Source organism: Antechinus flavipes, chromosome 1 (assembly GCF_016432865.1).
Source record: "Antechinus flavipes isolate AdamAnt ecotype Samford, QLD, Australia chromosome 1, AdamAnt_v2, whole genome shotgun sequence".
Lineage (NCBI taxonomy): Eukaryota > Metazoa > Chordata > Mammalia > Dasyuromorphia > Dasyuridae > Antechinus > Antechinus flavipes.
Genome location: NC_067398.1, coordinates 81,809,701 through 81,837,679, shown reverse-complemented (window position 1 = coordinate 81,837,679; position 27,979 = coordinate 81,809,701). Strand labels below are relative to the sequence as shown.

At 41.9% G+C, this 27,979-nt stretch overlaps 1 protein-coding gene across 1 annotated transcript in view; it reads left to right on the top strand.

Annotated features, from left to right (window-relative positions):
* Positions 1-25,179, top strand: part of DOCK3 (dedicator of cytokinesis 3) — a 513,257-nt gene extending 488,078 nt beyond the window's left edge. The window contains exons 50-53 of the mRNA XM_051985737.1: positions 9,043-9,161; positions 10,710-10,797; positions 16,831-16,913; positions 21,507-25,179. Of these exons, the coding sequence (XP_051841697.1) occupies positions 9,043-9,161; positions 10,710-10,797; positions 16,831-16,913; positions 21,507-22,022 (806 nt within the window). The 3' untranslated portion in view covers positions 22,023-25,179. The remainder of the gene's footprint in view (positions 1-9,042; positions 9,162-10,709; positions 10,798-16,830; positions 16,914-21,506) is intronic.
* The last annotated feature ends 2,800 nt before the right edge of the window (positions 25,180-27,979 follow it).

The window sequence follows — 27,979 nt, the reverse complement described above, 5'->3', positions numbered from 1 at the left end:
TTCATTTAAATTCAACAAACTGACCGTGTATTCTAAAGCATAGAAATACAGAGACAACACAGTCCCTACCGAAAAAAAAAATTTACATTCTATTGGAGGAACATAATATATACAATGTATACTTAAGTAAAGATACACAAAGTAATTGCAAGAGGAAGAAATTGCTAATAACTGGGATGATAAGAAAAAACCTTGTGTCAGACATGGCATCTGAGGTATGCTTTGAAAGAAGCTAGAGAATCTATTAGGTGGAAGTTAGAAAAAAATGCCTTCTAGACATAAGAAGTGATTCATGCAAAAGCATAGGAATGAGAGAATATTGTGAATATCCAGGTTGTACATAGCAAGCAGCTATCAAAGGCTAATTTGACTGGAACAGAGTACATGAAGGGAAGTAATATGAAATGTGGCTGGATTAGTAAATTGGAAATTAGGTTATGAGGGGCTTGAAACACAAGTCTGAGGAACACAAGCCCTAGAAGAAATAGGAATCCATTGAAAATTTTGGTTTGAAGGTTTGTTTTGGTTTTTTTTTTTTTTAGTACAGGGAAATGAAATGTTCATCTTTGTTTTAGGAGTGTCAATTTTCCAGATGTTAGTCAACTTGTGTTTATTAAGTGCCTACTGCATACCAGGCAGCTGTGGAAGATGTGCTGGAAAGAGGAGAGAATGGAATCAGAGAAACCTATCACAGTATCCTAGATGAGAAGTGATGAGGGGCTGAAGTAGGATCAAAGGCTAGGATGTGAGTGGCTGTAAAGGGGCAGATGAGAAAATGACTGTGGAGGCACAATTGATGGCAATTAATTGTATTTGAAGACTGACAGATAAGAGAGAGATGGATTTGAGAGAGAATGAGTTCCATTTTAAACATCTGGATCTTGAGATACCTTCAGAACATACAGATCAAACTGTCCAACCAGCAATTGAAAATATCAAACCTGAGTTCCAAAGCAGTCAGGGCTAAATATTTCAATTTGAGAATTAGATGCATAGAAATCATAGAATCTATGGGAAGTAATAAGATCACCAATGGAAAGAACTTAAAGAGAAAAGAGAAGGGATCCCAGCCTAGATACCTCTACTTGGTAAAGAAGAAAAGGATGATAACCAGCAAAGGCTGATTGAAACTGTCAGGAAGAAAACCAAAAGACCCTAAAACCATGTAGCCAAGGGAAGAAAGATTCTGAGGGAAAAGAGGGTTAGCAGTAATGTCCAAAAGTAGTGTTCAAAGAGATCAAATATACAGAAAAAGCTGTTCAAGGAAAGAGGCCATGGGAAACCTTGGAGAAAGTCGTTTCTGTCAAGCGGTAAAGTTAGAAACCAGATTCCAAGAGGTGGAGAAATGAGCTCAGGTTGATAAATGAAGGCATTTGGTTGTAGACAATCCTTTCTATGAGTTTGACTATGAAGGGAAGGAAAGAAAAGGATGAACTAGATGCTGGCATAGCCCTTGCTCTCGAGGGCTTATAGTCTAATAGGAAGGAAACATATGTTCAAATAATTATAATAGTTATTAGTAAATGATTAAGTGAACAGAACTCAAGCCAAATGAATCAAGAAGGGGGGAAAAGGGCTCTTTTATAATGACTTTATATTACATTGGATGAATCTCAGTTTCTAATTGGATGGATGGAAAAACAATTCAAAAAGGAATTATGTCCTTCATGTTCCACTGGAACTAGGTCATAAAGAGGAAGGAGACGTCAGTAGACAGAGAGAGGGGCAAGGGAGGGCCATTATATCCACTGCATATGGGGGACAGAAGGTACAAAGACATGGAGGATGAAAAGGGCAGGATAAGATCACAACCAGCTATCCAGCTTGGCTGAAACATTGAGGTCACAAAGAAAAATATCAGTAATGATGATGATGAATGTTGTTGTTATGACTGGTTTAAGTCACATCACAAAGGGCCTTAGATGTCAGGCTAAGGAGTTAAATAGAGGAATGACAGGGCATAATTGTACATAACACGGATTACTCTGGCAGTTATCTAAAAGATGTTTAAGAAAGGTAGAAAACTATAGGGAGGACTACGTTAGGAAGCTTTTATAATAGTACAGGTGATGGAAGAAAGATCTGATTTGGAGTTGTGCTAATAGCCATGGAGAGAAAGGGAAAGATGGCAAAGATGTTGTAGAGGTAGAATAGACAAGACTTAACAACTGTTAAATGTGAGAGGTGAAAGATAGTAAAGAATCAGAAAGGATTTTGAGGTTTCCAGTCAATCAATCAACAAACATTTAATAAGCACTTATGTGCTGAGCACTGTATAGACCCCAATACAAAGGAAGACATGGTGATAAAACATATATATATAATATATATATGTAGATATAAAGTAATTTTAAAGAGTTAGCACTAGCAGCTGGAAGGGCTTCATGTGGGAAATTGAACTTGGGTTGAGCCTTGATGAAAAATAGGTAGGTAGAAATAACACAGAGCAGAGGCGAGGAGGAAGTTCATGAACTTCCAGACATAGGGGCAGCCTCTGTAATTACATAGAGAATTACATGTGAGAAATAGAAAGAATTTCATTTTGGCTGGATTATATCAAGGAATAACGTACAATAAAGCTAAGAGGTTGGATGGGGCCAGTATGTGAAAGTGCTACAGGAGTTATAATTGATCCTCCAGGTGATAGGGGAGCTACTACAGCTTATGGAGTAGGGGAGTCAAATGAACAGACATAGGAAAAATCGCTTTGGTAGTTGTCTGTAAAGTGGATTGAAGTTCAGAGAAATTTCAGGCAAAGAAACTATGGGGCTATTTGAATAGTATGTAGGGAAGAAGGGAAAAATTGCAAAAAAGTAGCATGGAGATAGAAATAGAATTTGGCCACTTACTGGATATATGGGTTAAGTTAGGACTAAAGGATGATATTGTAGTTGTGATTCTGGGTAACTAGGAGAGGAATACCCCATGGAGGGAATAAGACAGTTTAAAACAGAGGTGAATTTAGAGGAAAAGGATGTGTTCTGTTTTAGACACAATGAACTGAAATTGCCTATGGGACTTCTAGCTTGAATTGTCTTAACAAATAAGCAGTTGATGATGTGAGAATGAAGCTCAGGAGGGAACCTAGGACTAGAGAGATCTGAGAGTAACTGTTAAGATAATATTTAAGTCTAAGGTATTTTAGGAGGGCACCAAAAGAAAACGTGCAGGCTGGTTTCAGAAAAGCTTGGAAAGATTTACATGAAATGATGCTGAATGAAGCAAGCAGAACCAAGAGTACCTAGTAAAGCTGTACATAGTAACAGCAACATTTTATCATGATTAACTATGATAGACTTAACTATCCTCAGCAATACAATGATCCAAGGCAATTCCAATAGACTTTAAGTGGAAAATGCATCCTCACCCAGAGAAAGAATTATGGAGACTGAATGAGAATCAAAGCATACTATTTTCACCTTTTTTGTTTTCTTTTGTTTTGCTTTCCCCTAGTTTTTCTTTTTTTTTATTTTTCTTTCCCAACATGATTCATATGGAAATATGTTAAAAATGATTGTACATGTATAACCTATATCAGATTGCTTGCTGTCTAAGAGAGAGGAGAGGTAATGGAGGAAAGAAGAAAAAAAATTAGAACTCAAAACCTTAAAAAAAGAATGTTGAAAACCATCTTTCCATGTAATGGAAAAATAATATACTATTAAAATAATTTTAAAACAAGAAAATGTAGAGAAAAGAGCACAAGACAGTTAAGAGGAAGGATATGGAATCAAGGTGAAGAAAAAAGCCATCTCTTTATTGGAGACCAGAGCAGAAGAGGAGAGAATGGAAAATATTGTCAACAGAGTATTCATTTTTTCCCAGTGCAGTACAAAATTAAGTCCTTATCTATAAGGGTAGGGGGAAGATCACATCATAAGAAGCTTGAGAAAAGAAAAAGCTTAGAACAACCACTGTCAAGAGTCCAGCCAGATTAATGGAAGAATAGTGAGGTATCAACTCAAGAAAAGAATTAAATGTCTACTCTTTTCATTCTGAGCTTCTCTCATTCTCAAATGGAAAAGTTAAGAGGGGCAGGTTTTAGAGGGAAGAAGATCAGGTCAGTATGGAATATGTGAAAAAACTCATATTCATCCCACAGTCTTCATTTCACTTACAGAACTGCTCCTCTTCCCTGAATCCAGACCTGATGCCAGAAACAAGGAAGGCAGGAGTGCTATAGTTGTCATTGGGCTGGAGAAAAAAACCGTTAGGCAAAGAGGTCCAGACTAGGGAGGAGGGGAGATTGAAACAGAAATAATCTATCACCATGTCAGGAAGTTACAGATGATAAAATACAAAGGAGAAACTGAAGAATTCATGGAAATATTTTTTTACACTTAAAGATGGCTAATTCGGCAGAGCAGATCCATAGCTTTAACATGATATACTGGAAAAAGTTCTGGCTTCAAAATCAAAAACCTGGTTCTGATTTCAGCTCTGGTACCTTTACCACCTTTGTGACTGTGAAAAAGTTGTTTCATCTCTCTGGACCTCAGTTTCCTCATCTGTTAAGTAAGATTGAACTAGTTGGCTTCTAAGATCCCTTTCATTCCTGAATCTGTTATTCTATGATCTGACAAATGTTTGTTGGATTTAATTTCATCCTATGATCCATAGCTGTTTGGAAACTGTGGACACAGAGAAGAGAACATGTTGAGTATTAAGAAGAAATATGGTGAAACAAAAAGTGAATTTTCTGTTGAAAAAGAAGAAAACTTTGATAAATCATCTGCTGAGCAAAAAGTTGAGTTCAGCACTTACAACATATTAAACTATGCCATCAGACAGAACCCAAACAACAAATTTTCATCACTAGTTCTGCCAATCCTTAAGAAGATGATCTGTCTACCCAAGGTTATGTTTAGCCGTTCCAAATCTCACTGCAGTCCTTCTATGTGAAGGAAATGCTTTGGAAAGAAAAAAAGAAAAGCAGGCAAAGGAAAAGCATCTTTAAAATAAATTCATTTCTGATAGGTGATGAGTGCATATTATGCTGAGCATTGAGGATAAATGGAAATAGATAAAGCAGAGGCTCTATGCTCAACTGTCCAGTTGTTTTTATTGTGATTTTTTTTAAATCAAAACTAAGCAACTTGTATCTCCTTAATTTGAAAGTAAGTAATTCCAATCTAAGTGACTTTTGTGACTGTTGAATTATGGAAATATATTGGAGTGGTATCCAGATAATAATAAACTCCCATTTCTAAAGAGTTTTAAGGCTTATTTTCCTCCTAATGAACCTATAAGATAAGTGATACATATTATCTCCATTTCATAGACAAAGAAATCTGGGTTTAGAGAGATAACTTAATTAGCAAATATTTATTAAGCACCCACTGTGTTCCAGGAACTGAGGTAGGCATTGAACATACAAAGACAAAACCCAAGCAGTCCCTGCTCTCAAGAATCTTACCTTCTATATGAGGAAAAAGGGCATATATAAGAACATACAAAATAAATGAGGAAATGAACCTAGAGGGGATAAGGTACAAACAGCTGGCAGAATCAGTTAATCTTCTGTAAAAGGTGGTTGTAAAGCTGAGATGTGAAGGGGATGTGAGGTGAAGAGGTGCCAGGTAGGTGGGATGGGGAGAAGGGAAAGCTTGGGGGAAGAGGGGGCCTGCAACCTGTGCATTGCCCAAGGTCCCACAGCTCGTAAACTTAATGGTTGGGACTTTCTCTTGGGTTGACTATGCCATATTACATTCCCATGAGCTAAAGGACAAAAAATCTCCTAGATTAGCTTCATTTGGTAGAATTAATTCCATGGAAAGCTAACCAACGCCTGACAAGTTTCAGGAACAAGACCAAGTCCTTCATACCCTCATTGGATACCAACATTGTGTCTGATTCTAGGATGGGCGCCTTTTTAAATTAAAGAGCACATTTTAAAGACCTTTTAAAGACACATTCCCTGTTTTTCTCATGTGTCAAAGACTGAGCTGCTTGACTAAGGGGGGACTGTCAATAATGGTACCAACTTCTTCTTGCTCAGAGTTATTAAAACAGTCTTCCAGAGTTCATAGTCTTAAATTGGGATGAGCTTCTGTGAAACATTAATAGTTTTTGTGTAGTAGCCAGGGCTTTCTGGAGGGCTGGGAATTGGGAGCAAAGGGAATCAGAAGATAGGGTCATTTTGAAGGCCAGGCAGAGGAGAGAACTCAGCCAGTAGGGTCTGTGAAGATGAGTGATTCATAATGAAAAGAAAAAAGCAAGAGCCTTAGAGTGTCTCTAAATGATACAAAAAAAAAAAAAAAAAGAATTGACGCAAAAGAAATCTGATCAAAAGTCTTTATGGTCAAGAGAGAAGTAGCAAAGGAATTATTACTTTTAACAAGCTAAGAATGAGAAGAATCCTCCATTTGGGTAGTCACATGCAAAGTCCTCTGGGATGTCTAGTATCTTCAATAATCTCTTTAATACAATATACACACAAGGAGGACCTGGGATTTCTAATCATTTCTTTTCTGTGGTCATCTGTCCCCAGAATCATCCACTCAGTCCTCCAAGCTGGTTTCTTGTTGCTTTGGAAATCAAAAGAATGAGTTTTTTAAACAAAACTTAAGCCAATAGCCTCCTCTGGTGGACAAACTTATGAAGACCAATTTCCAAGTTCTTAAATAGATTTTAGTTTATCTTTCCTTTGATTTTTATCTAGGTGAATAGCCTAGCTGAACAAAATTTTTATTGGTGCAAAGAATCAATTAACTACAATTCTGGTTTTAGTTAAGCCCCTATTCAGCATAAAGCCATTTCTGGAAATTTAACATTACCTTCCTTCTGTAAAACATTTGTTTGAGGAAAAATGATAGGTGTGACCATGGAAGAGAAGAAATGAAGGGAAAAATAAAAAATGCTCAGGGTTTTCAAGGAACAAATGCATCATTGTTGAAAGTACTAAATTGGGGACATTGATAGAACTCACAAAGTCAATACTTTCTCCAGCTCTCTAACCTAACTCAGAGCAGAACACAAGTCCCTGGACTTAAGTCCTTATATTTTCTGTCCACTTGGCTACTCATCTTCCTTGGCTAAAATTTGAAAGTTTCTGTTCACCCACCACAAAATTCCTTAGCTGTAATAATCTTTGCAGTTGACCATCTTAGTTTCCTTTCAAGATTTGACCCCAAATTTTTCCTTCTGTGCCCAGTTTGTCTGCTTTTGAGATGGGCAGACAACACAGATATCCAGGAAATAATACATTGGAAGCCCTAAGTTTCTGGTCAAGAAGATACTGTAGGAATTCTGTGGGCTTTCTAATTTCTCCAAGATTACTGTTCTCAGGGAACAAGTTCTAAATGGAAATAATGGAATATATTAAAATGAAATAATATCAATTACTGTCCAAATTTCTAAAAATCAGTTTGTAAACATCACCCTCTAAGAAAAGGTGAATAGGAAAAAACACCAAAAACCTAAAACAGGTATTGAAGTTCAAACACACTGATTTGCATAAATTTTGTCATTAATATTATCTCCTGTGCTATTCTTTAAAAAAAAAAAAAAGATGAGAAATTTCTTAAGCATGATTAGAAGAAATTGATTAGGAAGGACCAATCATAAGCTAAATTCAGTTAATAAATTGTATTCTCAACCAAAGGAAAGCTTGAATAGTGAGTTTCAGAGGCAGAGTGCCCCCGCAGAAAATACTTTGCCCACAGCAACCCCAGATTTCAGCTATCAGCTAGAGAAAGAACACAAGCTGTTCTGTATTGGCCTTAGGGTGCCAAGGGAAAGAAGCAACTCCCCATCCATCTTCGTAGGGTAGAGCTGGCACTGGGATTTACTCAGGGCAAACAGCCAAGCACAGGTGGAATGGCTTCATTCAGCCAAATCTTATCTCTGGGGAGGCTGGTCCATTCAGTCCGAACTAACACTTACGGGTGGTTTCTAAGGAGAACCCCAGGTAACAGGCACCACGATAATTGCTCTGTGTGTACCTCCAGTTGTATTCTCCATTCAAAGCATTGGAGAGGCCATTCATAGCAGGCTGATGTCAGGAAAAGCTAATCAGGTATTTGTAACAGCATTTATTTTCTACGCTCTCCCTGGGGAGAATGATTCTCAGGTAGCATACCTGTGTTTGCTCAAGGAACATGAACCAGTGAGAATTGTGCCTTACTGAGCTCGGCATTCCCAGGCCTCCCTCAGAGCCATTACTTAGCATCGAAGGCCGGTGGCTCCAGGGAATTGATGCTGTGGCTAGGGAGCTTAGCAAGAGGAGCAGAAAAAAGTCTTTTCTTCAGAGTTCACCATCGGGAGCCAAGTAAACTGTAAAGCACATTTTCAAAGCCCAGAGCTCTCAGATCGGTATCATGATTTCATTGACTTGGAAGCGCTGAAGCAATAAATCAAATTTATAAACATGCCAGGCCCAGCACTAGATACTGTTAATGGGTGTGATGCTAGAACAAACCTCCCCACATCTTTGCCCGGGGATCCCAGAACACCCAAGGAGTTGAAGCAGGTAACAACTCAGGCCCCATGGTTGGGATCAGAATCCGGAGGGGCTGGGCTATTAATGGAACCCAAGGTCAGGGTTCTTTGAACCAGGTAAGTATGTGGCAAGCATTGTTTTTAAAGGTTAAAAGAACATGTGAATGTGTGGTCTAAGTGTCTCTCCATCTCTTTGTATGATTTTCTCGTCATATACTGTCTCTGTGGACCCACTCTGTGCCCCTCCTGTGTGCCCCTGACACAATCCATCAGCAGACCCAGACCCCCGGGTTTCCCACTGAGCCTGCCTCCAGGCCAGCTTGAGGGTTTCTCTTTCTGGTGATGGAGAACTCGATCAGCTGGCCAGTGTTGGGACCCTCATCCCAGACCTAAATTGTGTTATCTGTCGCAGTGGTGGCCAGCTGGGCTCCCCGTTAGCACCTGGTGCCACGACTCATTTCATTCCTCTGTGGTTTTTCCCAAGAAGAGCATCCTCCCTTGAGACCCAGGAGAGTTGTCAAGGCCCCTGGGATGCTTGGCTTCCTTGGGACCCTCTCGTGTGTGGTTTGTCATCTGTGCGTGATTGTTCTCGCTTGGTTACAGGCTCTCCCTCTCTGCCAGATAAGTACCGACACTCTCGGGAGCTGATGATGCTGCTGCCCGCTCACAGGGACCGCCCAAGCAGCGCCATGTATCCCGCGGCACTCATGGAGCACGGACAGGTAGTGGAGGGCTCGCCTTTCCTCCTCACTTTGGGGGCATGCGCATGGCTCTGTGTAGGGGGGCAGGCAGGGTCCCAGGCAGATGCCAAGGGTGCCATCGCCTTTACTCTTCTGTTATGAACTCCTAGACAGCAGCCCACCTGTGCCATTCTCTTTTTCTCGTCTTTGTAGAATATTTGCAATGTCCCTGCATGATATATTTGAGGAAAAGTTCTCAGAATTTAACTATTAAAGCAGGAAGATAGTATAGTGTATAGAGCACTGGTCATGAAGTTGGGAAGCCAAATCCTGCCTTAACACTTACTCTGTGAGTCTGGGCCTTAGCCTCTATTTACTTCAATTTCCTCATCTGTAAAATGGGGATAATAATATCCCCTACCTCCCAGGGTTGTTGTTAGGAGTGAGATAATATGTGTAAAGCATTTACAAACCTAAAGTGATAGATAAATGCCAGTTGTACTTAACTATGAGAGATCCAAAGTTCTAGGCAGTTTTAGTTGGCCCTTATTTATAAAATGGGGATAATAATAGCCCCTACCTCCCAAGGTTAAGGGTTAAGTGAGATAATATGTGTAAAGCATTTGCAAACCTAAAGCAATAGATAAATGCCAGCTTTTACTTAACTATGAGCACCAAAGTTCCAGGCAGTTCTAGTTGCCCTTCCACAGATATTTGTGTATTGGTGGATGTCCTTGCCTTTGCATTCATTTATCCATCTGTGTAGCTTGTCCTCTTGGACTCTCTTTGTTCCTGAATAATCAAGCTGTTACTCTGGGTGTGTTCCCTGTAGCTTGAGGCGGCCTTGGAGACCCTCCATATAGATATATCCCTCTCCCTGTGCCAGAATGCCTTCCTGTTTCTCCCTCCCTATTGTTCCTCACTCCCTGGTTGTCACTTTGTCAACTGTGAATCTCTAAGCTGTCCTGTCTGAGAACCTGCACAAGGAGATAATGTGGATCAATCCCTACTCTGCCCCCTTATAATCTTCTTCATGGTCCCGGAGGCCTTTGGCACAACCCCTGGGCTGCCTGGTGAAAGAGATCCAGTTTGCAAGTAGAACTTCCTTTTCCCTCTCCCCTGGCGGGCCCATCACTGTTTATAGTCTGACAGTCAGAGTAAGACACCGTGTAGGCAAGTTTCCTTCCCAGTCCCCATCCTAACAAGCCAACAGATGGAACTAAGGTAGGTTTAGATTTTATTTTGATCGAGAAGAGAGAAAACTCAGTTCTCTGTGCCCATAGCAGGCATTTAAAGTTCAGTAGTCAATGCATGTGATGGATATACTCAGTCTTTAGGGCCACTCCTTCCCCAGGTAGCCTGGGGACGGCTAGATGGTGGAGGACAGGTGGCCAAAGGTCATTCAACCATTTTTCAATAATTAAGAGTTGACTGTGGTGGAAGGGTATTTCTGGGGTGTTTTGAGAACATCCCCAAAACTCATTGGGTGGAAACTTTGATGTTAGCCTGCCGGATTCCTGGTACCCAAGGCACTGCACCAAATCATGGCTGTTGGTATTCACCTCTCTGTGGTTTTTCCTCCTCTCTTAGCCTCCCAATTTCCAGCGGGCTTTGTTCCAGCAAATGATCGGACCCTGTAAGCCTTGCAGTGACCCTAATCTGTCTGTTGCTGAAAAAGGTATTCTTTCTCCTCCGTGTTCTCTTTTTTCCTAAGTGTGTTCCCATCCCAGGATGGTTGGACTGTCCATCAGATGCTAGAATACTGACAGACCAAGTGCTGCTCATTGGACACTTAGGGCTGCTCAGGGTGGGCTGTGGATGTGTCTGAATGTGTGCAGACCTCACCATCATATGTAACCATTATTTAACCCTGCCGGTGTCACTGCTCTTGTTGGAGTTTGTCCGAGTCCTTCCCATTTCTCCAGCTTAATCTTCAGAGAGACTCTAGCTGCCACATTCTGAGTGTCTGGCTCTCAGGGGGTCTCCTACCACTGCTTACTCCCCATTTCTAGCATCTAGCCTTCATTATGGCTTCCTGACCTCAGAAATGATCTCTCAACTGCCACTATATCTTAGTACCTATTTTTATCACCTGCCTCCTTTCTCCCATTATACCCACCTCCACATACCCAGCTCAGAATACCTTCTGAAAGGAATACCAAATAGATGGAATCAGAAGCTGCATAGCAAGGCCTGTCTATAAAAGAGAACTTCCTAGTTCTTCAACTTTCTAAACTCCTCTGTCCACTTTCAGTTCCCCAGGCTGATGCCAGATGAAAATGGGGACTTCACTTTTCTGCTTCTCCAGTTAAGTACCTACCCCTATAAGCACTTGCTAAACCAGGTCCCTTCCCACATTCTGCAGCCCCTGTTGCTTACACAAGAGAAGCCTCCTATTTGAATGACGGGCTTTTTGTGCTTCTTCTTACTGTTATGTAGTCTCTGAGTCTAATATATAATCACCAATCCAATCAAGGGTTATCCCCATCCCCCCAAACCATAATAACCCAGCACATAATCTTCCCCTCCTTCCCAAAGTGTACAGAAGAGCTTTCCTTTGCAAGACCAACAGCTCTCCCTGAAACCTACTTTGCAGGTAGTCTTGAGAGGCAGCGGTACATAAAGCAGAGAATGGGGGGAATCTGTGTATTGCCTGCACAGGCTCAACATGGAGCACAGTAGTTGAGTGAGTGATCCACAGAACCATTTTCACACCCTACAAGTTCCATTAGACCATACAAGGATTCAGATTTAGCCCCAGAACTACAAATTTGACCCAGAAGAGGTCCTATCAAGGAAGGAAGCATTCATGTGCTTTTCAATTTTCTCTTGCTTGTAAGGGGCTTGAATTTGAGTGGCAGACAAGAACCATCTGTATCCAGGTCACGTCTGAAAGTTGAACAGGTCGTTTCCCTCCAGGCAGCCCTAGATTCTTCTAGGAGGTTCAAGGTTACCCCCCAAAGGATTTCCCCCACCACCAGCACCAAGATTGTCCCAGGAGCCAACAAAATCAGAGTGACCTCCAAGACTGGATGCCCCTGCCCCCAGCATTCACCTTGGTTGTGGACATACACCAGGTCAAAGTGCCATCTCCATTCATTTTCTCATAATATGTTTGGTCAAGGAGAAATTATAGGAATCAACACTAGCTATCCAATTTGTTTCTGCTGAGTTTCTATTACTGAATCAATGACCAGGCTAGTTTTCAATTGCCCATTATATGTGGTAAATTACGCTTGGAAATAACTCTCTCTAATATACTCCCAGTGCCTTCTTCCATGGGTGGCCCTGTACGAAGGGTGTCCTATCTTTGGGGGGAGAACACTTGAATGGCTCATTTTCCCAACATAGCACTTCAGATATTTTCCTCAGCATGTGAAGCCCTAACATCTCCTTTTCCTCTCTCCTATCAATGTCAGGATTTCCCCAGAATCCCCTTTCCCAGGACCATGAGCACTTGTCCCTCCAAAACTGTCCTCACATTTTCATTTCCACACTCCACAAGTGTCATCTGTTTTCCTCATCATTATCATTGTTCCTTTGAACAAAATTAGAGAGAGATCCGTGTGGCTGTTAAAAAAAAAAATTCATGAATGCCTCTATCCATGACCATCAGTGTGTCTATACTTACTGGATTCTGGAGCTCAACAGGATGTCTCTTTGAAGGAAGAAGAAAGCTTCAAAACTCTGGTCACCCTAAAAAAGTCACCTTCCTTCCTGATTGTCAAAAGTCCAGCATGAAGGTACCCAAGAAGACTATCTTGGAACCAAGACTGAGCCATCTTTCACCAATTTGGAACACCTGTATAAAGGGAAATCCATTGTTCCCAGAGCTAACCCAAATGGGTCAAACAGTTGCCTCAGAGAGGGGAAAAACTAATAAGCTCAAAACTTTCCATGACCTAATACCTGGATTTGCTTGCTTTTAGAAGAGGATAAATTTACATGCAAGGTATGCTGCTCCTACAATCAAGATGAACCAGGATTTCAGGCAGTGTGCAAGAAAAGGGCGTCTCATCTGCCGAGCCTAATTAGCCTAACCCTGGAAGTAAAGGGGGGTACTGAGTTACTGAGACTGCGCTGATGGCAAGTGATTCCATGGAAAGAGATTTATAATTGAGGTGAAAAAATTAGATGATTAGTCAGAAAGAAAATTTCAGATGTAACTTTTTTTTCACTCTTACCTCCTTGAAGTCCTCGGTGCATGGCTGTAAGCCACAGTAACCATTGCCCAGGTCGAGGAAGAGTTTTCATATACTTTTCAACACTCCCTTTCTAATGTAACCCAATGTAACTCAAAGCAGCCCTGGATTCACAGTTCATACCTTGGAGGCTTCTCAATAATCACACTTACTGACTCACGCCCCATGCAGAGTTTTCCCTGGGAACATCTGGATTTGGGTTGTTTTTAGCTTACTTCTCCTGTAAGCAGCTGGAGCTATCAAGAGCTTAATGCAACTTTATAACAGTCAGTAAGAAATCACCCTCACACACACACATACAAACACACACACACATCTCCCAAGGTTCCTGGCTCCCTGTCCTATAACCTTTCTGGGCATCTCCCAGTAATGTGTGCTGCTACCCCCAGTGCCTGCCCCTGGGCCTCTCTACTACTCCTTTATCATTTTAGGATCATCTCTTCTCAGGTGGTCTTGCACTTCCAAGCCCTGGGACCTGCTTTTCTCTTCACTATCACCCCCATTCCCCTTTCCGAAGATTTCTGCTTCTCTTGGGCACTCCTCACAGGGAGCCCAGCTGCCATTACTACACCTACTCCTGCCAGCTTTAGGTTTTCCCTCATCACTGCCTCTTCCCAGAAGCTTCTACTTCTCTTCCTCATGGTTCTAGCAAGGCCAAAGGCAAAGGAACTTCACAAATGTGTTCCTTTTTATGACTCAACTCCCATTTGAATAGAAATGCCAGAGTTGTTCTAGCCCTACATCTCTCAACAAAATGTGTTCCATCCTAGAATCCCTTTATCATTTTGGTTCTAGAGCTTATGTACCAAGGGTCAAAGACCCATCAGGCTGCTTAAAAGACTTCAAGCAGAAAAAAGAAGGCAACCAGAAAAGCAGTAGTTCCATATGAAATGACTCGTGATTCCCTATCTTGTTCTCAAAATTAGCCGAGTTCTGATTACAAGCTTCTTTCTTCCAAGTACTTGTTATTATTCTTGTGCAGTTCTTTTCTGATCATGTAAAGTAGGGCCTGTGCTTCTGGGAACCTGTGGTTAATCAAAGACCTTAGAATAGCTTTTCAAGCTATTTCACAAGCAACTGACTAAAAAACCAAGTTAATTCTGTTTTCTGATCCTCCCAATTACAGCTGTAGGACTGAGACCTTCCCACATTAATCTTTCCATCTCTGCCTTGATACCTCTATGATGGCAACTCAGCAAATGCTGAGGATAAACTAAGTGTAGATGAGGAAAAAGGAAAGGAATGGGATTTCTCATTGTTCTCTCTAAAAAAAAAAATTTATACCTAAGCCATGGTCCACCTAAGCCAGTTTTTAATTAGTTTTCAGCCAGGAACTTCAGTCTTATGATGGTCCCTATAGGAAGCTACTTCCCATTTCACCTGACACTCTACTCCATCAAACTAGAGAATTCATTACTCTGTAAGGAGTCAAAGTGGCAAACCCCTTAGAATCACTTGAGATTCTCTGTCTATATATTAATAGTTTCCATGATCCTTCTTGCTGCTAATTATTTCCATGATCCAAAGAAGTATGTTGTACTCCTTTGTGGGTCTGTCTTTTGCTGGCATCCTTGGAGAAGTCTAGCCCCAACAACGAGACCACCATGGGTGGAATCAGTAGTATCTATTTCCTAGGGTCACGTTGGTTGAGGGACTAGTTCTTGATACCTTGTTCCCCACAAAACAGACTTCTCAGGCTCCTGGTTATATAATGTGGCCTTGTTAGCCAATTGAAAACTCTAGAGTCTCTGGTGGAGGCAAGTCTTCTTAAGATTATGTTAACCGAGACACAAAATAGACATCTATCTAAAACTCAAAGCCACTGATGTATATTCCATATGGGAAACTCCATAAGGACCTTTCTCTGGACCCTGTATTAGCATCTTTGTTGTTCAGTAACTTTGCTCGACTGGAGTTGTACATTTTAGCATCATTATCAGCTGTTTGACTGCCCCGGACTAGACAGACTGGTAGAATTTGACAATATTAGACCAAACTGTGAGCAAAAAGGCATCCAAAGCAGGATCTTTCTGTGTTGAGTTAGGTTGCCACTACCAAGTTGTAGACTCTTTCTGTCAAAATATCTGTGAACTCAAAACCTTTCTAGGGAAACCAAGTCCAAGGGATGGGGAGTTAGCGTGGTTCTGAAGCTCACTTTGGGATTTTGAAGGGCAGATGCAGCTGTAGCACATCTTCTTGGCCAGCCCTTACCCAGCAGAAATAAAGATGTCTTATCCCTATTCAGTGCTACAGGTGAGAGGTATTAGAAAACAGCAAGCGGCTCCTTCTGGGCCAGGGTTCCTAAGTTTTATTTTCACATAAACCTCGATTTAGAAGAGGAAGGACATCTGTTGCTGTTGCTCTTGAGAGGACAGAAAAGTGGAAAGCACCTATTTTCTCACAAAACCCGCATTCTTCCTCTGAACAGAATAGAAGGAAATATCCACTTGAGTTAGATTGCTACCGCTTGCTCCTCCCCATACTTTCTCTCAATTGCCCTTCATTTAAAAATCTATCAAATGTTGCCATACTTGAGGATGTTGCCGGTCCTCATAACCCCAAAACAAGTCCTGGATGCCATCCCATTCTTTGAGCCAAATTTCTTCTCTCCGGCCACCGTCTTTGATCTCAGTAGGCAGCCCAATGCCACCTCAGAAATCTGGGGGCCAACTCCCAGCTGGAGAAGAGCCCGTCCGTGAGTGCATCTCTTAATGTAAGCTCACCCCAATTCCATCTGTTTCCATCCTTCAGCTGTGTCAACAGCCCCCAGTAGCTGGAGCCTGGACAGTGGAACCCGAGAGGCCCTGCCATTGCTGTCTGCCCATGTGGGGAGCATCTTGGCCCCGCCAGTGCCTCCTCGAAGCCTTCCCCATGGTAAGAAAACTGACAGAAGGTCCCCCAAATAGTCCCCGCTCTCGGGCCCTGAGAGCCGCCCAGGCAAGCAGCTTCCCTGCAGGAAAAGAGATGGAGGGAAGCAGAGAAGATGGGCCGTTTTCCCCGGCAGACCATTAGACAAACCCAGAAGTGCAGCTGCTGTGGTAAGAACTCCAGTGCGCCAGGGTAGATTTGCCAGGGCAGCAAGCTAGGCAGATGCCTCAACCACAAGCGACTTTGGAGCTGAAGGCAACAAAATTCTGGTTGAGTCCCCAAGGCCTAGTGTCTGTCAGCCTGTGATCTGGCCCAGATTTCTCAGCAGTGCAGGGGCAGAAAGTCCCCGCTGTTGCTGCCCAAGTCTTCGTGTCAGCTCTAAGACAACAGAACAACCTCCAGACATAGCCTTCGTGAGCTGGGGCACTTCCATCTCAGGACTGGGAAGTGAAGAGGGGCCTTTCTCAGCCATAAACTTCCTAAAAACCAGAAAAGAACAGGAGGAAAAGCCTCCCAGGCTTCATCCAATCTCTCCTACTGATCAGGATAGGTCTAAATTATAATATTCTGTGGCATACAGAGGGCTCTGTGATCCTGAAGGGACATCCCCCTATTGAAAATGAATTTCTCTTTTATTTCAGGACACTACGCTCTCCACTTTGACGCTTTCCATCACCCCCTCGGCGACGCTCCTCCAGCTCTCCCTGCCCGAACGCTGCGCAAGGTAACGTGGGGGCATTTCATCCCACCTGTGGAAACTCAGTGCTCACAATCAGAAAAGCTGCAGTCAATTCCTAGCTCAGCTTCTCACTTCCAGTCACTTATTTTCTGAAAAATGAGAGCATTAAGCACCTGCTACATATGTACTAGGCACTACACTGAATTAAAACCAAAAAGAAAGCTGCTCCTGTTCAAGAGAGTACATTCTACTAGAGGAAAAACAATATGTGCTCTGTGTAAAGGGAGAGGAGGAGGGACAGAAAAAGCATTAATAAAGCCCCTTATACATGCCAGGTACTGTGCTAAGTACTTAGGTATTAGCCTATTTTGTTCTCACAGCAATCCTGCCCACAAGGTGGATGCTATTATTAGCCCCTTTTTAGGGATTAGAAGAAAATGAGGCAAATGAGTTTCAGTGACTTAGTGAACACAGCTGGTTAAGTATCTGAGACTAGATTTGAATTTGGGTCTTCCTAATTCTTGTGTATCTAGGTCCAGAAATAAAATATACACTAAGTGAATACAAAGTAATTCTGAGGGGAGGGAAGAGTGGGAAGGAGTATTTATATAGCAACTACTATTTGCCAGACACTGTACTGAATACTTCACAAATATTATTTCATTTGATGCTCACAACTACCCTTCAAGGTAAGTGCGATCCTTGTTACTGTTTCACAACTGAGGAACCTGGGGCAAGCAGAAGTCAAATGGCCTGCCTAGATTCACAAAACTAATAAGCCCTCGAGGCCAGATTGGGATTCAGAATCTTTGTGACTCCAGGCCCAGCCCTCTACCCATTGCACCACCCAGCTTCCTTCCTCCTGGGGAAATCTGGAAAAGCCTCTGGGAGCACAGAGCCTTAAGGAAAACTAGAGACCCCCAGAAGCAGAGAAGGGAAAATGTTCTAGGATGGAGGACCTCCTTTGCAGGCGTGGAAAGAGACATTATTAAAAAGGTGGAACAAAGTCGACCTTGTTCTGTTTATCTACCTCCTGACGATGTCCACCAGACTAGAGCTGGCTGCATGACTGCTCTGAGCAGGGTGCCCCAACCCTACTGAGACCTTAGATGACTTAGCCTGGAAATGTTACATATCTCATTTGGAGACAGAATCGTGGGTCATGCTGAAGCATCTTGGGGGTCACTGGGTAGTCCCAAAAAGGAGCCAGCCTTGGGGCAGTAAGGATGACCATGGACTGCCCTGGATGATCAAGTAAACCTTGCTGCCCCCTCAGTATAACTGGAGACTGACTGGAGAACAGAGCTTTCTTCTCTGCCCATATTTTATTTTTTTTTGAAAATTTAATTTTATTTAATAATAACTTTGTATTGACAGAATCCATGCCAGGATAATTTTTACACAGCATTATCCCTTGCAATCACTTATGTTTCGTTTTTTCCCCTTCCTCCCTCCCCCCCCCCAAGATGGCAAGCAGTCCTATATATGTTAAATATGTTGCAGTATATCCTAGATACAATACATATTTGCAGAACTGAACAGTTCTCCCGCTGCACAGAGAGAATTGGATTCAGAAGGTAAAAATAACTCAGGAAGAAAATCAAAAATCAAATAGTTCACATTCATTTCCCAGTGTTCCTTCTTTGGGTGTAGCTGTTTCTGTCCATCATTTATCCAATGAAACTCAGTTAAGTCTCTTTGTCAGAGAAATCCACTTCCATCAGAATACATCCTCAAAAACCTACTATGCTTCAGGTGAAGCCAAAAAAGCAGGGGTAGCCATCCTGATCTCAGATCAAGCTAAAGCAAAAATTGATCTAATCAAAAGAGATAAGGAAGGGCACTATATCTTGCTAAAGGGTAGAATGAATAATGAAGAAGTATCTATATTAAACATATATGCACCAAGTAGTGTAGCATCTAAATTCTTAAAAGAGAAATTAAGAGAGCTGCAAGAAGAAATAGACAGTACAACTATAATAGTGGGAGATCTCAACCTTGCACTCTCAGAATTAGATAAATCAAACCACAAAATAAATAAGAAAGAAGTCAAAGAGATAAATAGAATACTAGAAAAATTAGATATGATAGATCTCTGGAGAAAATGTAATAGGGACAGAAAGGAGTACACCTTCTTTTCAGCAGTTCATGGAACTTATACAAAAATTGACCATATATTAGGACATAAAAACCTCAAACTCAAATGCAGTAAGGCAGAAATAGTGAATGCATCCTTTTCAGACCATGATGCATTGAAAATTACATTCAATAAAAAGCCACAGGAAAGTAGACCAAAAAATAATTGGAAACTAAATAATCTCATACTAAAGAATGATTGGGTGAAACAGCAAATTATAGACATAATTAATAACTTCATCCAAGAAAACGATAATAATGAGACATCATACCAAAATGTATGGGATGCAGCCAAAGCGGTAATAAGGGGAAATCTCATATCTCTAGAGGCCTATTTGTATAAAATAGAGAAAGAGAAGGTCAATGAATTGGGCTTGCAACTAAAAATGCTAGAAAAGGAACAAATTAAAAACCCCCAATCAAACACTAAACTTGAAATTCAAAAAATAAAAGGAGAGATCAATAAAATTGAAAGTAAAAAAACTATTGAATTAATTAATAAAACTAAGAGTTGGTTCTATGAAAAAACCAACAAAATAGACAAACCCTTAGTAAATCTGATTAAAAAAAGGAAAGAGGAAAATCAAATTGTTAGTCTTAAAAATGAAAAGGGAGAACTCACCACTAACGAAGAGGAAATTAGAGCAATAATTAGGAGTTACTTTGCCCAACTTTACGCCAATAAATTCGACAACTTAAATGAAATAGAAGAATACCTCCAAAAATATAACTTGCCTAAACTAACAGAGGAAGAAGTAAATATCCTAAACACTCCTATCTCAGAAAAAGAAATAGAACAAACTATTAATCAACTCCCTAAGAAAAAAACCCCAGGACCAGATGGATTTACATCTGAATTCTATCAAACATTTAAAGATCAATTAACTCCAATGCTAAATAAACTATTTGAAGAAGTAGGGATTGAAGGAGTCCTACCAAACTCCTTTTATGACACAGATATGGTACTGATACCTAAACCAGGTAGGCTGAAAACAGAGAAAGAAAATTATAGACCAATCTCCCTAATGAATATTGATGCTAAAATCTTAAATAAAATATTAGCAAAAAGATTACAGAAAATCATCCCCAGGATAATACACTATGACCAAGTAGGATTTATACCAGGAATGCAGGGCTGGTTCAATATTAGGAAAACTATTAACATAATTGACTATATCAACAACCAACCAAACAAAAACCATATGATCATCTCAATAGATGCAGAAAAAGCATTTGATAAAATCCAACAGCCATTCCTAATCAAAACACTTGAGAGCATAGGAATAAAAGGACTTTTCCTTAAAATAGTTAGGGGCATATATTTTAAACCTTCAGTAAGCATCATATGCAATGGGGAAAAACTAGAACCTTTCCCAGTAAGATCTGGAGTGAAACAAGGCTGCCCACTATCACCATTATTATTCAATATTGTATTAGAAACACTAGCCTCTGCAATAAGAGTCGAGAAAGAGATTAAAGGAATTAGAGTAGGCAATGAGGAAACCAAACTATCACTCTTTGCAGATGATATGATGGTATACCTAGAAAACCCCAGAGATTCTACTAAAAAGCTATTAGAAATAATTCATAATTTTAGCAAAGTAGCAGGATACAAAATAAATCCCCATAAATCCTCAGCATTCTTATACACCACCAACAAAATCCAAGAGCAAGAGATACAAAGAGAAATTCCATTCAAAATAACTGTTGATAGCATAAAATATTTGGGAATCTACCTACCAAAGGAAAGTCAGGAATTATATGAGCAAAATTACAAAAAAGTTTTCACACAAATAAAGTCAGACTTAAATAATTGGAAAAATATTAAGTGCTCTTGGATAGGCCGAGCGAATATAATAAAGATGACAATACTCCCTAAACTAATCTATTTATTTAGTGCTATACCAATCAGACTTCCAAGAAAATATTTTAATGATTTAGAAAAAATAACAACAAAATTCATATGGAACAATAAAAAGTCGAGAATCTCAAGGGAATTAATGAAAAAAAAATCAAATGAAGGTGGCCTAGCTGTACCTGATCTAAAATTATATTATAAAGCAGCAGTCACCAAAACCATTTGGTATTGGCTCTGCCCATATTTTATAAAGAGTACCGGGCCGATCTTCTCCCCAGAAGCTGCCCTGCCTGGCAGCTCGGAGGGCCAGATTACTAAAGGGCACACCAATTGCACAGGTGGAATCCATAGTTCCTGACAGAGCGATAAGAAAGGTGATGGATCTCACTGGTTGATCCCTACACTGTACCTAGCAAGAGATAGACTGCTGGCAGTTTGCCAGGTTTTCTCGAAGTGACAACATGGTCTCAGTGTTCTTGGATTTAATCCGGCATCTGCACATGGCAGGATCTCAGTAATATGTTTGCTATTATCTATGATGATGTCTTTAAACTCTATTAATAAACTTGTCACCCTACACATACTGGGTGAGCCAACGGGCAGAACTGACTTTATTGACCCTTCTTTTGTTTCCTTCCTGACAGTCTCCTCTCCATCCCATCCCTGCGTCACCCACAAGTCCCCAGTCTGGCCTGGATGGAAGCAACTCAACCCTCTCGGGCAGCGCCAGCAGCGGGGTGTCCTCCTTGAGCGAGAGTAACTTTGGGCATTCTTCAGAGGTCCCACCTCGCACAGACACCATGGACTCTGTCCCCAGCCAGGCGTGGAACACAGACGAAGACCTGGAGACCCCCTACCTCCCCGTCCGGTACAGTCTCTCAGAACCTGACGTCTTGGAGTCGGTCAAATCCCAGCCGTGCCGAAGCCACTCCGCCCCAAGTGGAGTGATCCCTCAGGACCCCATGGACCCTCCGCCTGCTCTGCCCCCCAAACCATACCATTCCCGCCACCCCCCCTTGGAGCACGAGGAGGGGATGCTGATGATGGAAGAGGAAGACAACAAACACAGGCCCCTGCACCGAAAAGTCTCCCTGCCACCAGGAAGCATCAAGGAAGAGCAGGCCAGGGTTGCCTGGGAGCACGGCATCGGTGAGCAGTAGACCAGGAGGAAACTGTGAGCAGAGGAACTTGTATAACTACTCCAGGTCTGAGGAGCAAGTCGCCCAGAGGGGAACTAGGAAGGTGTGGGACTCAGAGGAGAGAGGAACCAATTCCATACATTCTACTGCAGTGAACTCCCATTTCGCCTGTGTACAGAGATGGTGCCAGCATGCAGTGTTGCTGCTTTTATTTTTAGTTTATTTTCTACTCTTCAATTTTTTATTGGAGCTTTCTTTTCCTTTTTTCCTCCGTGCAGTGGATGCTTTCTTCCTTCTGCAGTTGCCAGCCCACACGGACGCGTGTGGATGTAACCTTTAGCCGTAGAGACTTGCACAAACAGAAGCCACATCAGAGTATCTCAGTACCAGAAGGGGAGCAGAAACATCCTCTTCCATGAACTGGCCCCTCCGGGATTGGAAACGCACAGTAGTCATTGCACTAGGGACCTTTTTCTTTGCTATATAGATGCAAAAGCTCGTGGTTACATTCAGGGATTGTATAGACTGCACATGGCAAACTTAGAGGTGGTCTGTGGACAGGAGAAAAGGGGCTACCAGGAGAAAACAGCTCTTCCAGGAACGTTGGCATATGTGGCTTCCTGGGCCTGACCCAGGCTGGCCCAGCTCTGCTGGTCTGACTTCTACATCTTAGCCATATAGGGGCGCCGAAGCCCCCGCGGTCCCAACTCCTCTCCCTGCCGCCTCCTCTAGTTTTCTCTCCCTTAGTTTGAGCTCTGAACATTTGCTCCTTTTTAATGCTCCTCCCCACCTTCCTCACCCTCAGAGGCAGGGCCTCTCCCCAGTTTGGCTGCAGGGCCAGCAAGGATTGGGTAGCTCCCAAGGTCGCACCCACCCCCCACCCCGAGCCTTCTTCCAGCTCAGTCTTGGGCAGTTGTCAACACCGTTGCTTAGGGTCTAGTTATCGGAGAGTAGGACTGGAGGATACACCGAGTAAGAAAGATTTCCCGTACCATCTTCCTCAGGAGAGAGCCGAGCTCCGGCTTGTGGCCCAGGGGTAGGTTCTTTTCTGGGCGCAGAAGGCTGTTGCTTCTGACTGGGCTGACACCGACTAGGTCCTTCCGCCGCTGGTAAGTCCCACTGGTGTAAGTCCGCGGCCCTTGGGTCTCAGCAGCCGGGAAATCTTTCATCTTTCAGAAGCGATTAGAATGTAGTCCATTCTCCAGAGTCAGGGATTTTCAACACTACCTCTGTGTAAGAGACCGGGAGCCAGCAGGGCTGCTGGGACAGGCTTAAGGAAACTCAGGCTCAGTCGGCTACTGGGTGGGATGGATTAGGAAGTGCACGTTCGTCTTCTTCAGAAACTTGTCCCCAAGCAAATGGCATTACCTTCTGGCCAATGGTGTCCCGGGACTCGAGGGGGCAAAGGGAGTAGGGTGAAGCGGTGTCCTGTCACCAAGGAGCCCAAGCCACATAACACCGCTGCCTTCCGCCGCTGGCTTAAGGTGGCTTTCAACACAGCTTTGCGGTTGCGGGGGGGCAAGCCCCGAGAACAGTTCTCCACGGCTTCACCAGCCTAAGAAAGGACGTCAGAGCTCTGTGAATCCCTAGTGGATGACAGTGTCTTTATATAAGAAACTTTAATCAGGTCAGGATACTGGTTTTCCTCTTGGTTTAATATTTGGGGAAATGGGGTGGACGGGTATAACAGTATTTTATCAGGGTGCTTCTAAGTTACTTTAAAAAAAATAACAATGTCTATGAACCACACTTTTTTTTAAATGTTTCTTTCATTTGCTGAAGTTAATATTAGTGTGAGTCAAAGTGTTTTTGCTCATGGCAAAGCTTTCTGTGTCATTGGAGCTCAGATCTAATCCCCACCCTGTTTTTCCTTGTGACTATACTGGACCCTGGCCCGGTGGTCTGCCAGCATTTTTGGTGCCTAGTTTTTAAACCCTCTTCCCTTCCTCTTTCAAAGCAGAAAAGACAGTTGCTGTAACTCATCTTTTCGCAAAATGAGCACCCATATTCACAGTAAGAATGCCATTCCCCTCTGACCACCTCCCTCTCGTGAACAGGGAAAGGGACTTAGAAAAATTTGTTTCTTTAGGGGCTGCTGTGCAGGTGTTTGCACTAGTTAAGGAATTTCTAAAAAAAAATAAATAAATACCCTTGTAGTAGTATCATTCATTAGCATGGCTGAATAAGGAGCAGAAACAAAAGGAGGTTTCTTATTGTATTAATGACTGAAAAAGGAGGTCAACCTTACTTCTCAGGGAATTAGAGGTGGAGACAAAGGCTGTTCTGACCCAGCCTTTGTTTCATTGGCTGACTGGGGTTCCTGAGATAGTGTTCACCAGGGCTTGGGTGATTCTGGGGTTGAATGTTGGGTGATCCTTGGGTGGAGGAAAATTGACTGGTCTCAGAGGAGCTCTGAATTCTTTCACAGAGCTGCTGTCTGACGGAAAGATAAGCCAGTCACCAAAGGTGTGAATCTCTTGGTTCTTCTACCTGTTCCATATATTTATGGAGGGTATATAATGGGTCCAGTTAGTCTTGCTCTGTGTAGTAGAATCAGATAACTGATCGATTGTTTTCCTTTCCCTGTATTTATGGATTTAACTGGGTAAAAAGGACCCATCCCCTAACTACTTCCTATCAGCAAACCAGTCAAGTTTGAGGGGGAGGGGAAGTTGTGGAAAACAGAGGTGAGATTCCTTTGAAAAGATTATATGATCTTTTGATTTTCATTTTGTCAGGCATCTTTGTATATATTTCATTTGAATGCTATGTATTTGTACAGGAATTTGAGCAAAAAATGTATAGATTGTGATGTCTCACAGGTACTCTGCCCTGTAAATGTGTTTTTAATCTCTGGCATTCTGTGCTTATTTAAAATGAGAAAACCTCTAACCACTTCTTTTGTGTAGTCATGTTTTAAAAAAAAAAACCTACAAAAAACCCTATCTTAACAATACAGGAAAGCAAAGTTAAAAGAAAAAAAAAGAAAATTTGTACCTATGTCCTCAAAGGTATTTACTGTATATATTGTGATAGCATGTTCTGGACCCAACAAATAAGTGATGTGAATTTTAGATGTAAATATCCCCTGTTTGGTTTGTTTGGGTTTTTTTCCCTTTCCCTCCCCTCTTCACTCTACTGCTGTGATGTGAAATTAAAGATGATTACCTGATATTGACCCTATGAGTAGAGAGACATTCATTGGGATCTGGTGGAGCTTCCTCCAAGGCCTTTGTGGTGCAAGTTATTCTAGATATTCTCTTTCAATAGTCTTTTAGTTACCCTTCCTGACATCAAATATAGGAATGCCCTTCACATAGATCTGGCTTCTAGCAAAGAATGAGCAATTTTAGCTCCCCAAAGTAGAAATCCATTGAGTATCCTAAGACCCTGAAGATTCATTTATGAAGGATTTTTAGCCATGGAGTCCCATGAATAGATCTTAGAGTCATATGAACTTGAATGTGAAAAAAATTAACAAAAAATATATCTTTATTTTCACTAACTTCTAAAACTTAGCATTTCCTTCAATTACTTAAACACTTTATTCTGACAAAGGAGTCAATCCATATGCTTCTCCAGACTGCCAAAAGGACTCATGGGACCAAAAAAAAGAAAAGAAAAGAAAAGTTAAAGAACTGCAAAAAAGCAGAGATGGAATGTTCAGCCATCTTTTCAGCCAGCCTGACCAGACAAATGGAGGAGTGCTTTGAAGATGGGATTCTCTGAACAAGTAGACTGTTTCTTCTTCCTGAACACCATTCTAAAAACTTGTCAGAGAACTGAGAGCTGCCTGTCTAACCAGCTTGAGCCTGAGGCATTTAGAAAATAGAGGGAAGAGAATGACCTGTGTCCTTGTTGCTCTCTGTAATCATTGCCACAGGCTCCCATTTAAAAAGGTCAAGGGCTCACACTGCATCCAGGGCCATCTTCAGTCATCCTGGTCTCTTATCTGACCACTAGACCCAAATGGCTCTGGAGAGGAAAGTGAGGCAGGTGACCTTGCACAACCTTCCCTCACTTAAATCCAATTTACTCACATGTCATGGCATCCCCTCCCTAGGGTCATGGTATTTTCAAGAACAAAGAACAAACAAGAAGGAAAAAAAAAAGGGCTGTAGCTGTATAAAGATACTCAGTCTCCCTCCCTGTTCTCCCCAGTGTAGTAGAATTGTTCTTCAACACCCAGGTTTAGGCATCTTGCCATGGGCTGATTGCATTCAGTTTCTGTGTGACACACTTGGGCCAGAAATCATTTATATCTTCCATTCTCCAAAGAAATATTGAAAAGCAGAGGGAACTCAAACACTTTGCCCTTTGTCCTGTCAAGGGTTCAGTTTCTAGTGGATATAGTAATGTTTGAGACTGTCTGGTATAGTGAAAAGATCATTGGCCCTGAAGTGAAATGGCCAGGGCTTGACCCCAAGCCCCAACAACAAGCATTTATAATGTGCTTACGAACTGCAGACCCTTTTCTAAGCATTTAAGGCACAAAGAAAGGCAAAGGCAGTCCCCAGCTTTCAAGGAACACCCATTCTAATGGGGAGACAGCTGCACACAAGCAAGATATATGAGTATGCGTACATCTTTATGGTGAATTTTAAGGAATCTCAGAAGAAAGGTGCTAACATTAAGGAGGACCAGTAAAGGCTTCTTGCCAAAGGTAGGATTTCAGCCTATACTTGAAAGAAGCCAGAGAAGAACATTTCAGGCATGAGAGAAAGCCAATGAAAATGCACAAAGTTGGGAAATAGAATGTCTTATATGAGGAATAATAAGGATACCGGTGTCATTGGACCAATGAGGACATAGGGAGGAGTGAAGTATAAGAAAATGAAAAGGTAGGAGAGGACCAGGTTACAAAGAGCTTTAAAAGCCAACCAGGATTTCATATATGAAGGCAATAGGGAGCCATTGGAGTTATTGAATAGGAGATCAGAGAGAGAGGTAGTGACCCAGCCAGGCTGTTTGTAGGAAGATCAGTTTGACAGCAGAACAGTGGATTGGAAAGAAACTTGAGGCAGGAAGACCAACCAGAATACTATAGCAGCTGCCTGGGTAGGACATGATGAAGGCCTGTGTCAGAGGAGAGAGCAGGACACAGATGAGACGTTACAAAGGTAGAATTGACAGAACTTGAAAATAGAATGGGTGTAGGTGGTGAGAGAGAAAGGAATTGAGAAGAATACCTAGGTTGTGAGCCTGGGTAACTGGCGGCATTGAGAAGAATACCTAGGTTGTGAGCCTGGGTAACTGGCAGCATTACCCTCAAGAGTAATGGGAAAGTGGGGCAGCTAGGTGGCGCAGTGGACAGAGCACCAGCCCTGAAGTCAGGAGGATCTGTGTTCAAATTTGGATTCAGACACTTAACACGTCCCAGCTGCGTGACCCTGGGCAAGTCACTTAACTCCAACTGCCTCAGCTTAAAAAAAAAAAAAAAAGTAATAATTAAGTTAGGAAAATGGGAGGGTTTGAAGGAAATATAACAAGTCCATTTTTGAACATGTTGAATATAGCTGCCCACAGGACATCCAATTTGAGATGTCAGTGGGACAAATGGCAATTCAAGAAAGAAGGTCAGAAGAAAAGCATTATCTGAATAAAGATGATACCTAGATGTATGAGAGCTGATGAAATCAGCAAGGGAGACAATATGGAGAGGGAAGAGAAGAGGATGCAGAGCAAAGCCTTGCAGCATAGCTGTCGTTAAGAGGCTCAACCCAGATGAAGTAAAGGAGACTGAGAAGGAGAGGTCAGAGAGGTAGGAGAAGACCAAGAGAGAGTGCTGTCCAAAAAGTTTAGAGAGAAGAGACTCTCACTCTCATTGTAGATGTGAGGAAAGCCCCTTCCACAAGGAATTGCTTCTCATTCTCCCCATTTTGAAAAAAAAGGGGTGAATGAACTAGACAATCTTCTAAGTGTTCTTGGTTTCTCGTATTTTATGATTTATTCAATCACTTCTCCCTTCTACTGTCACA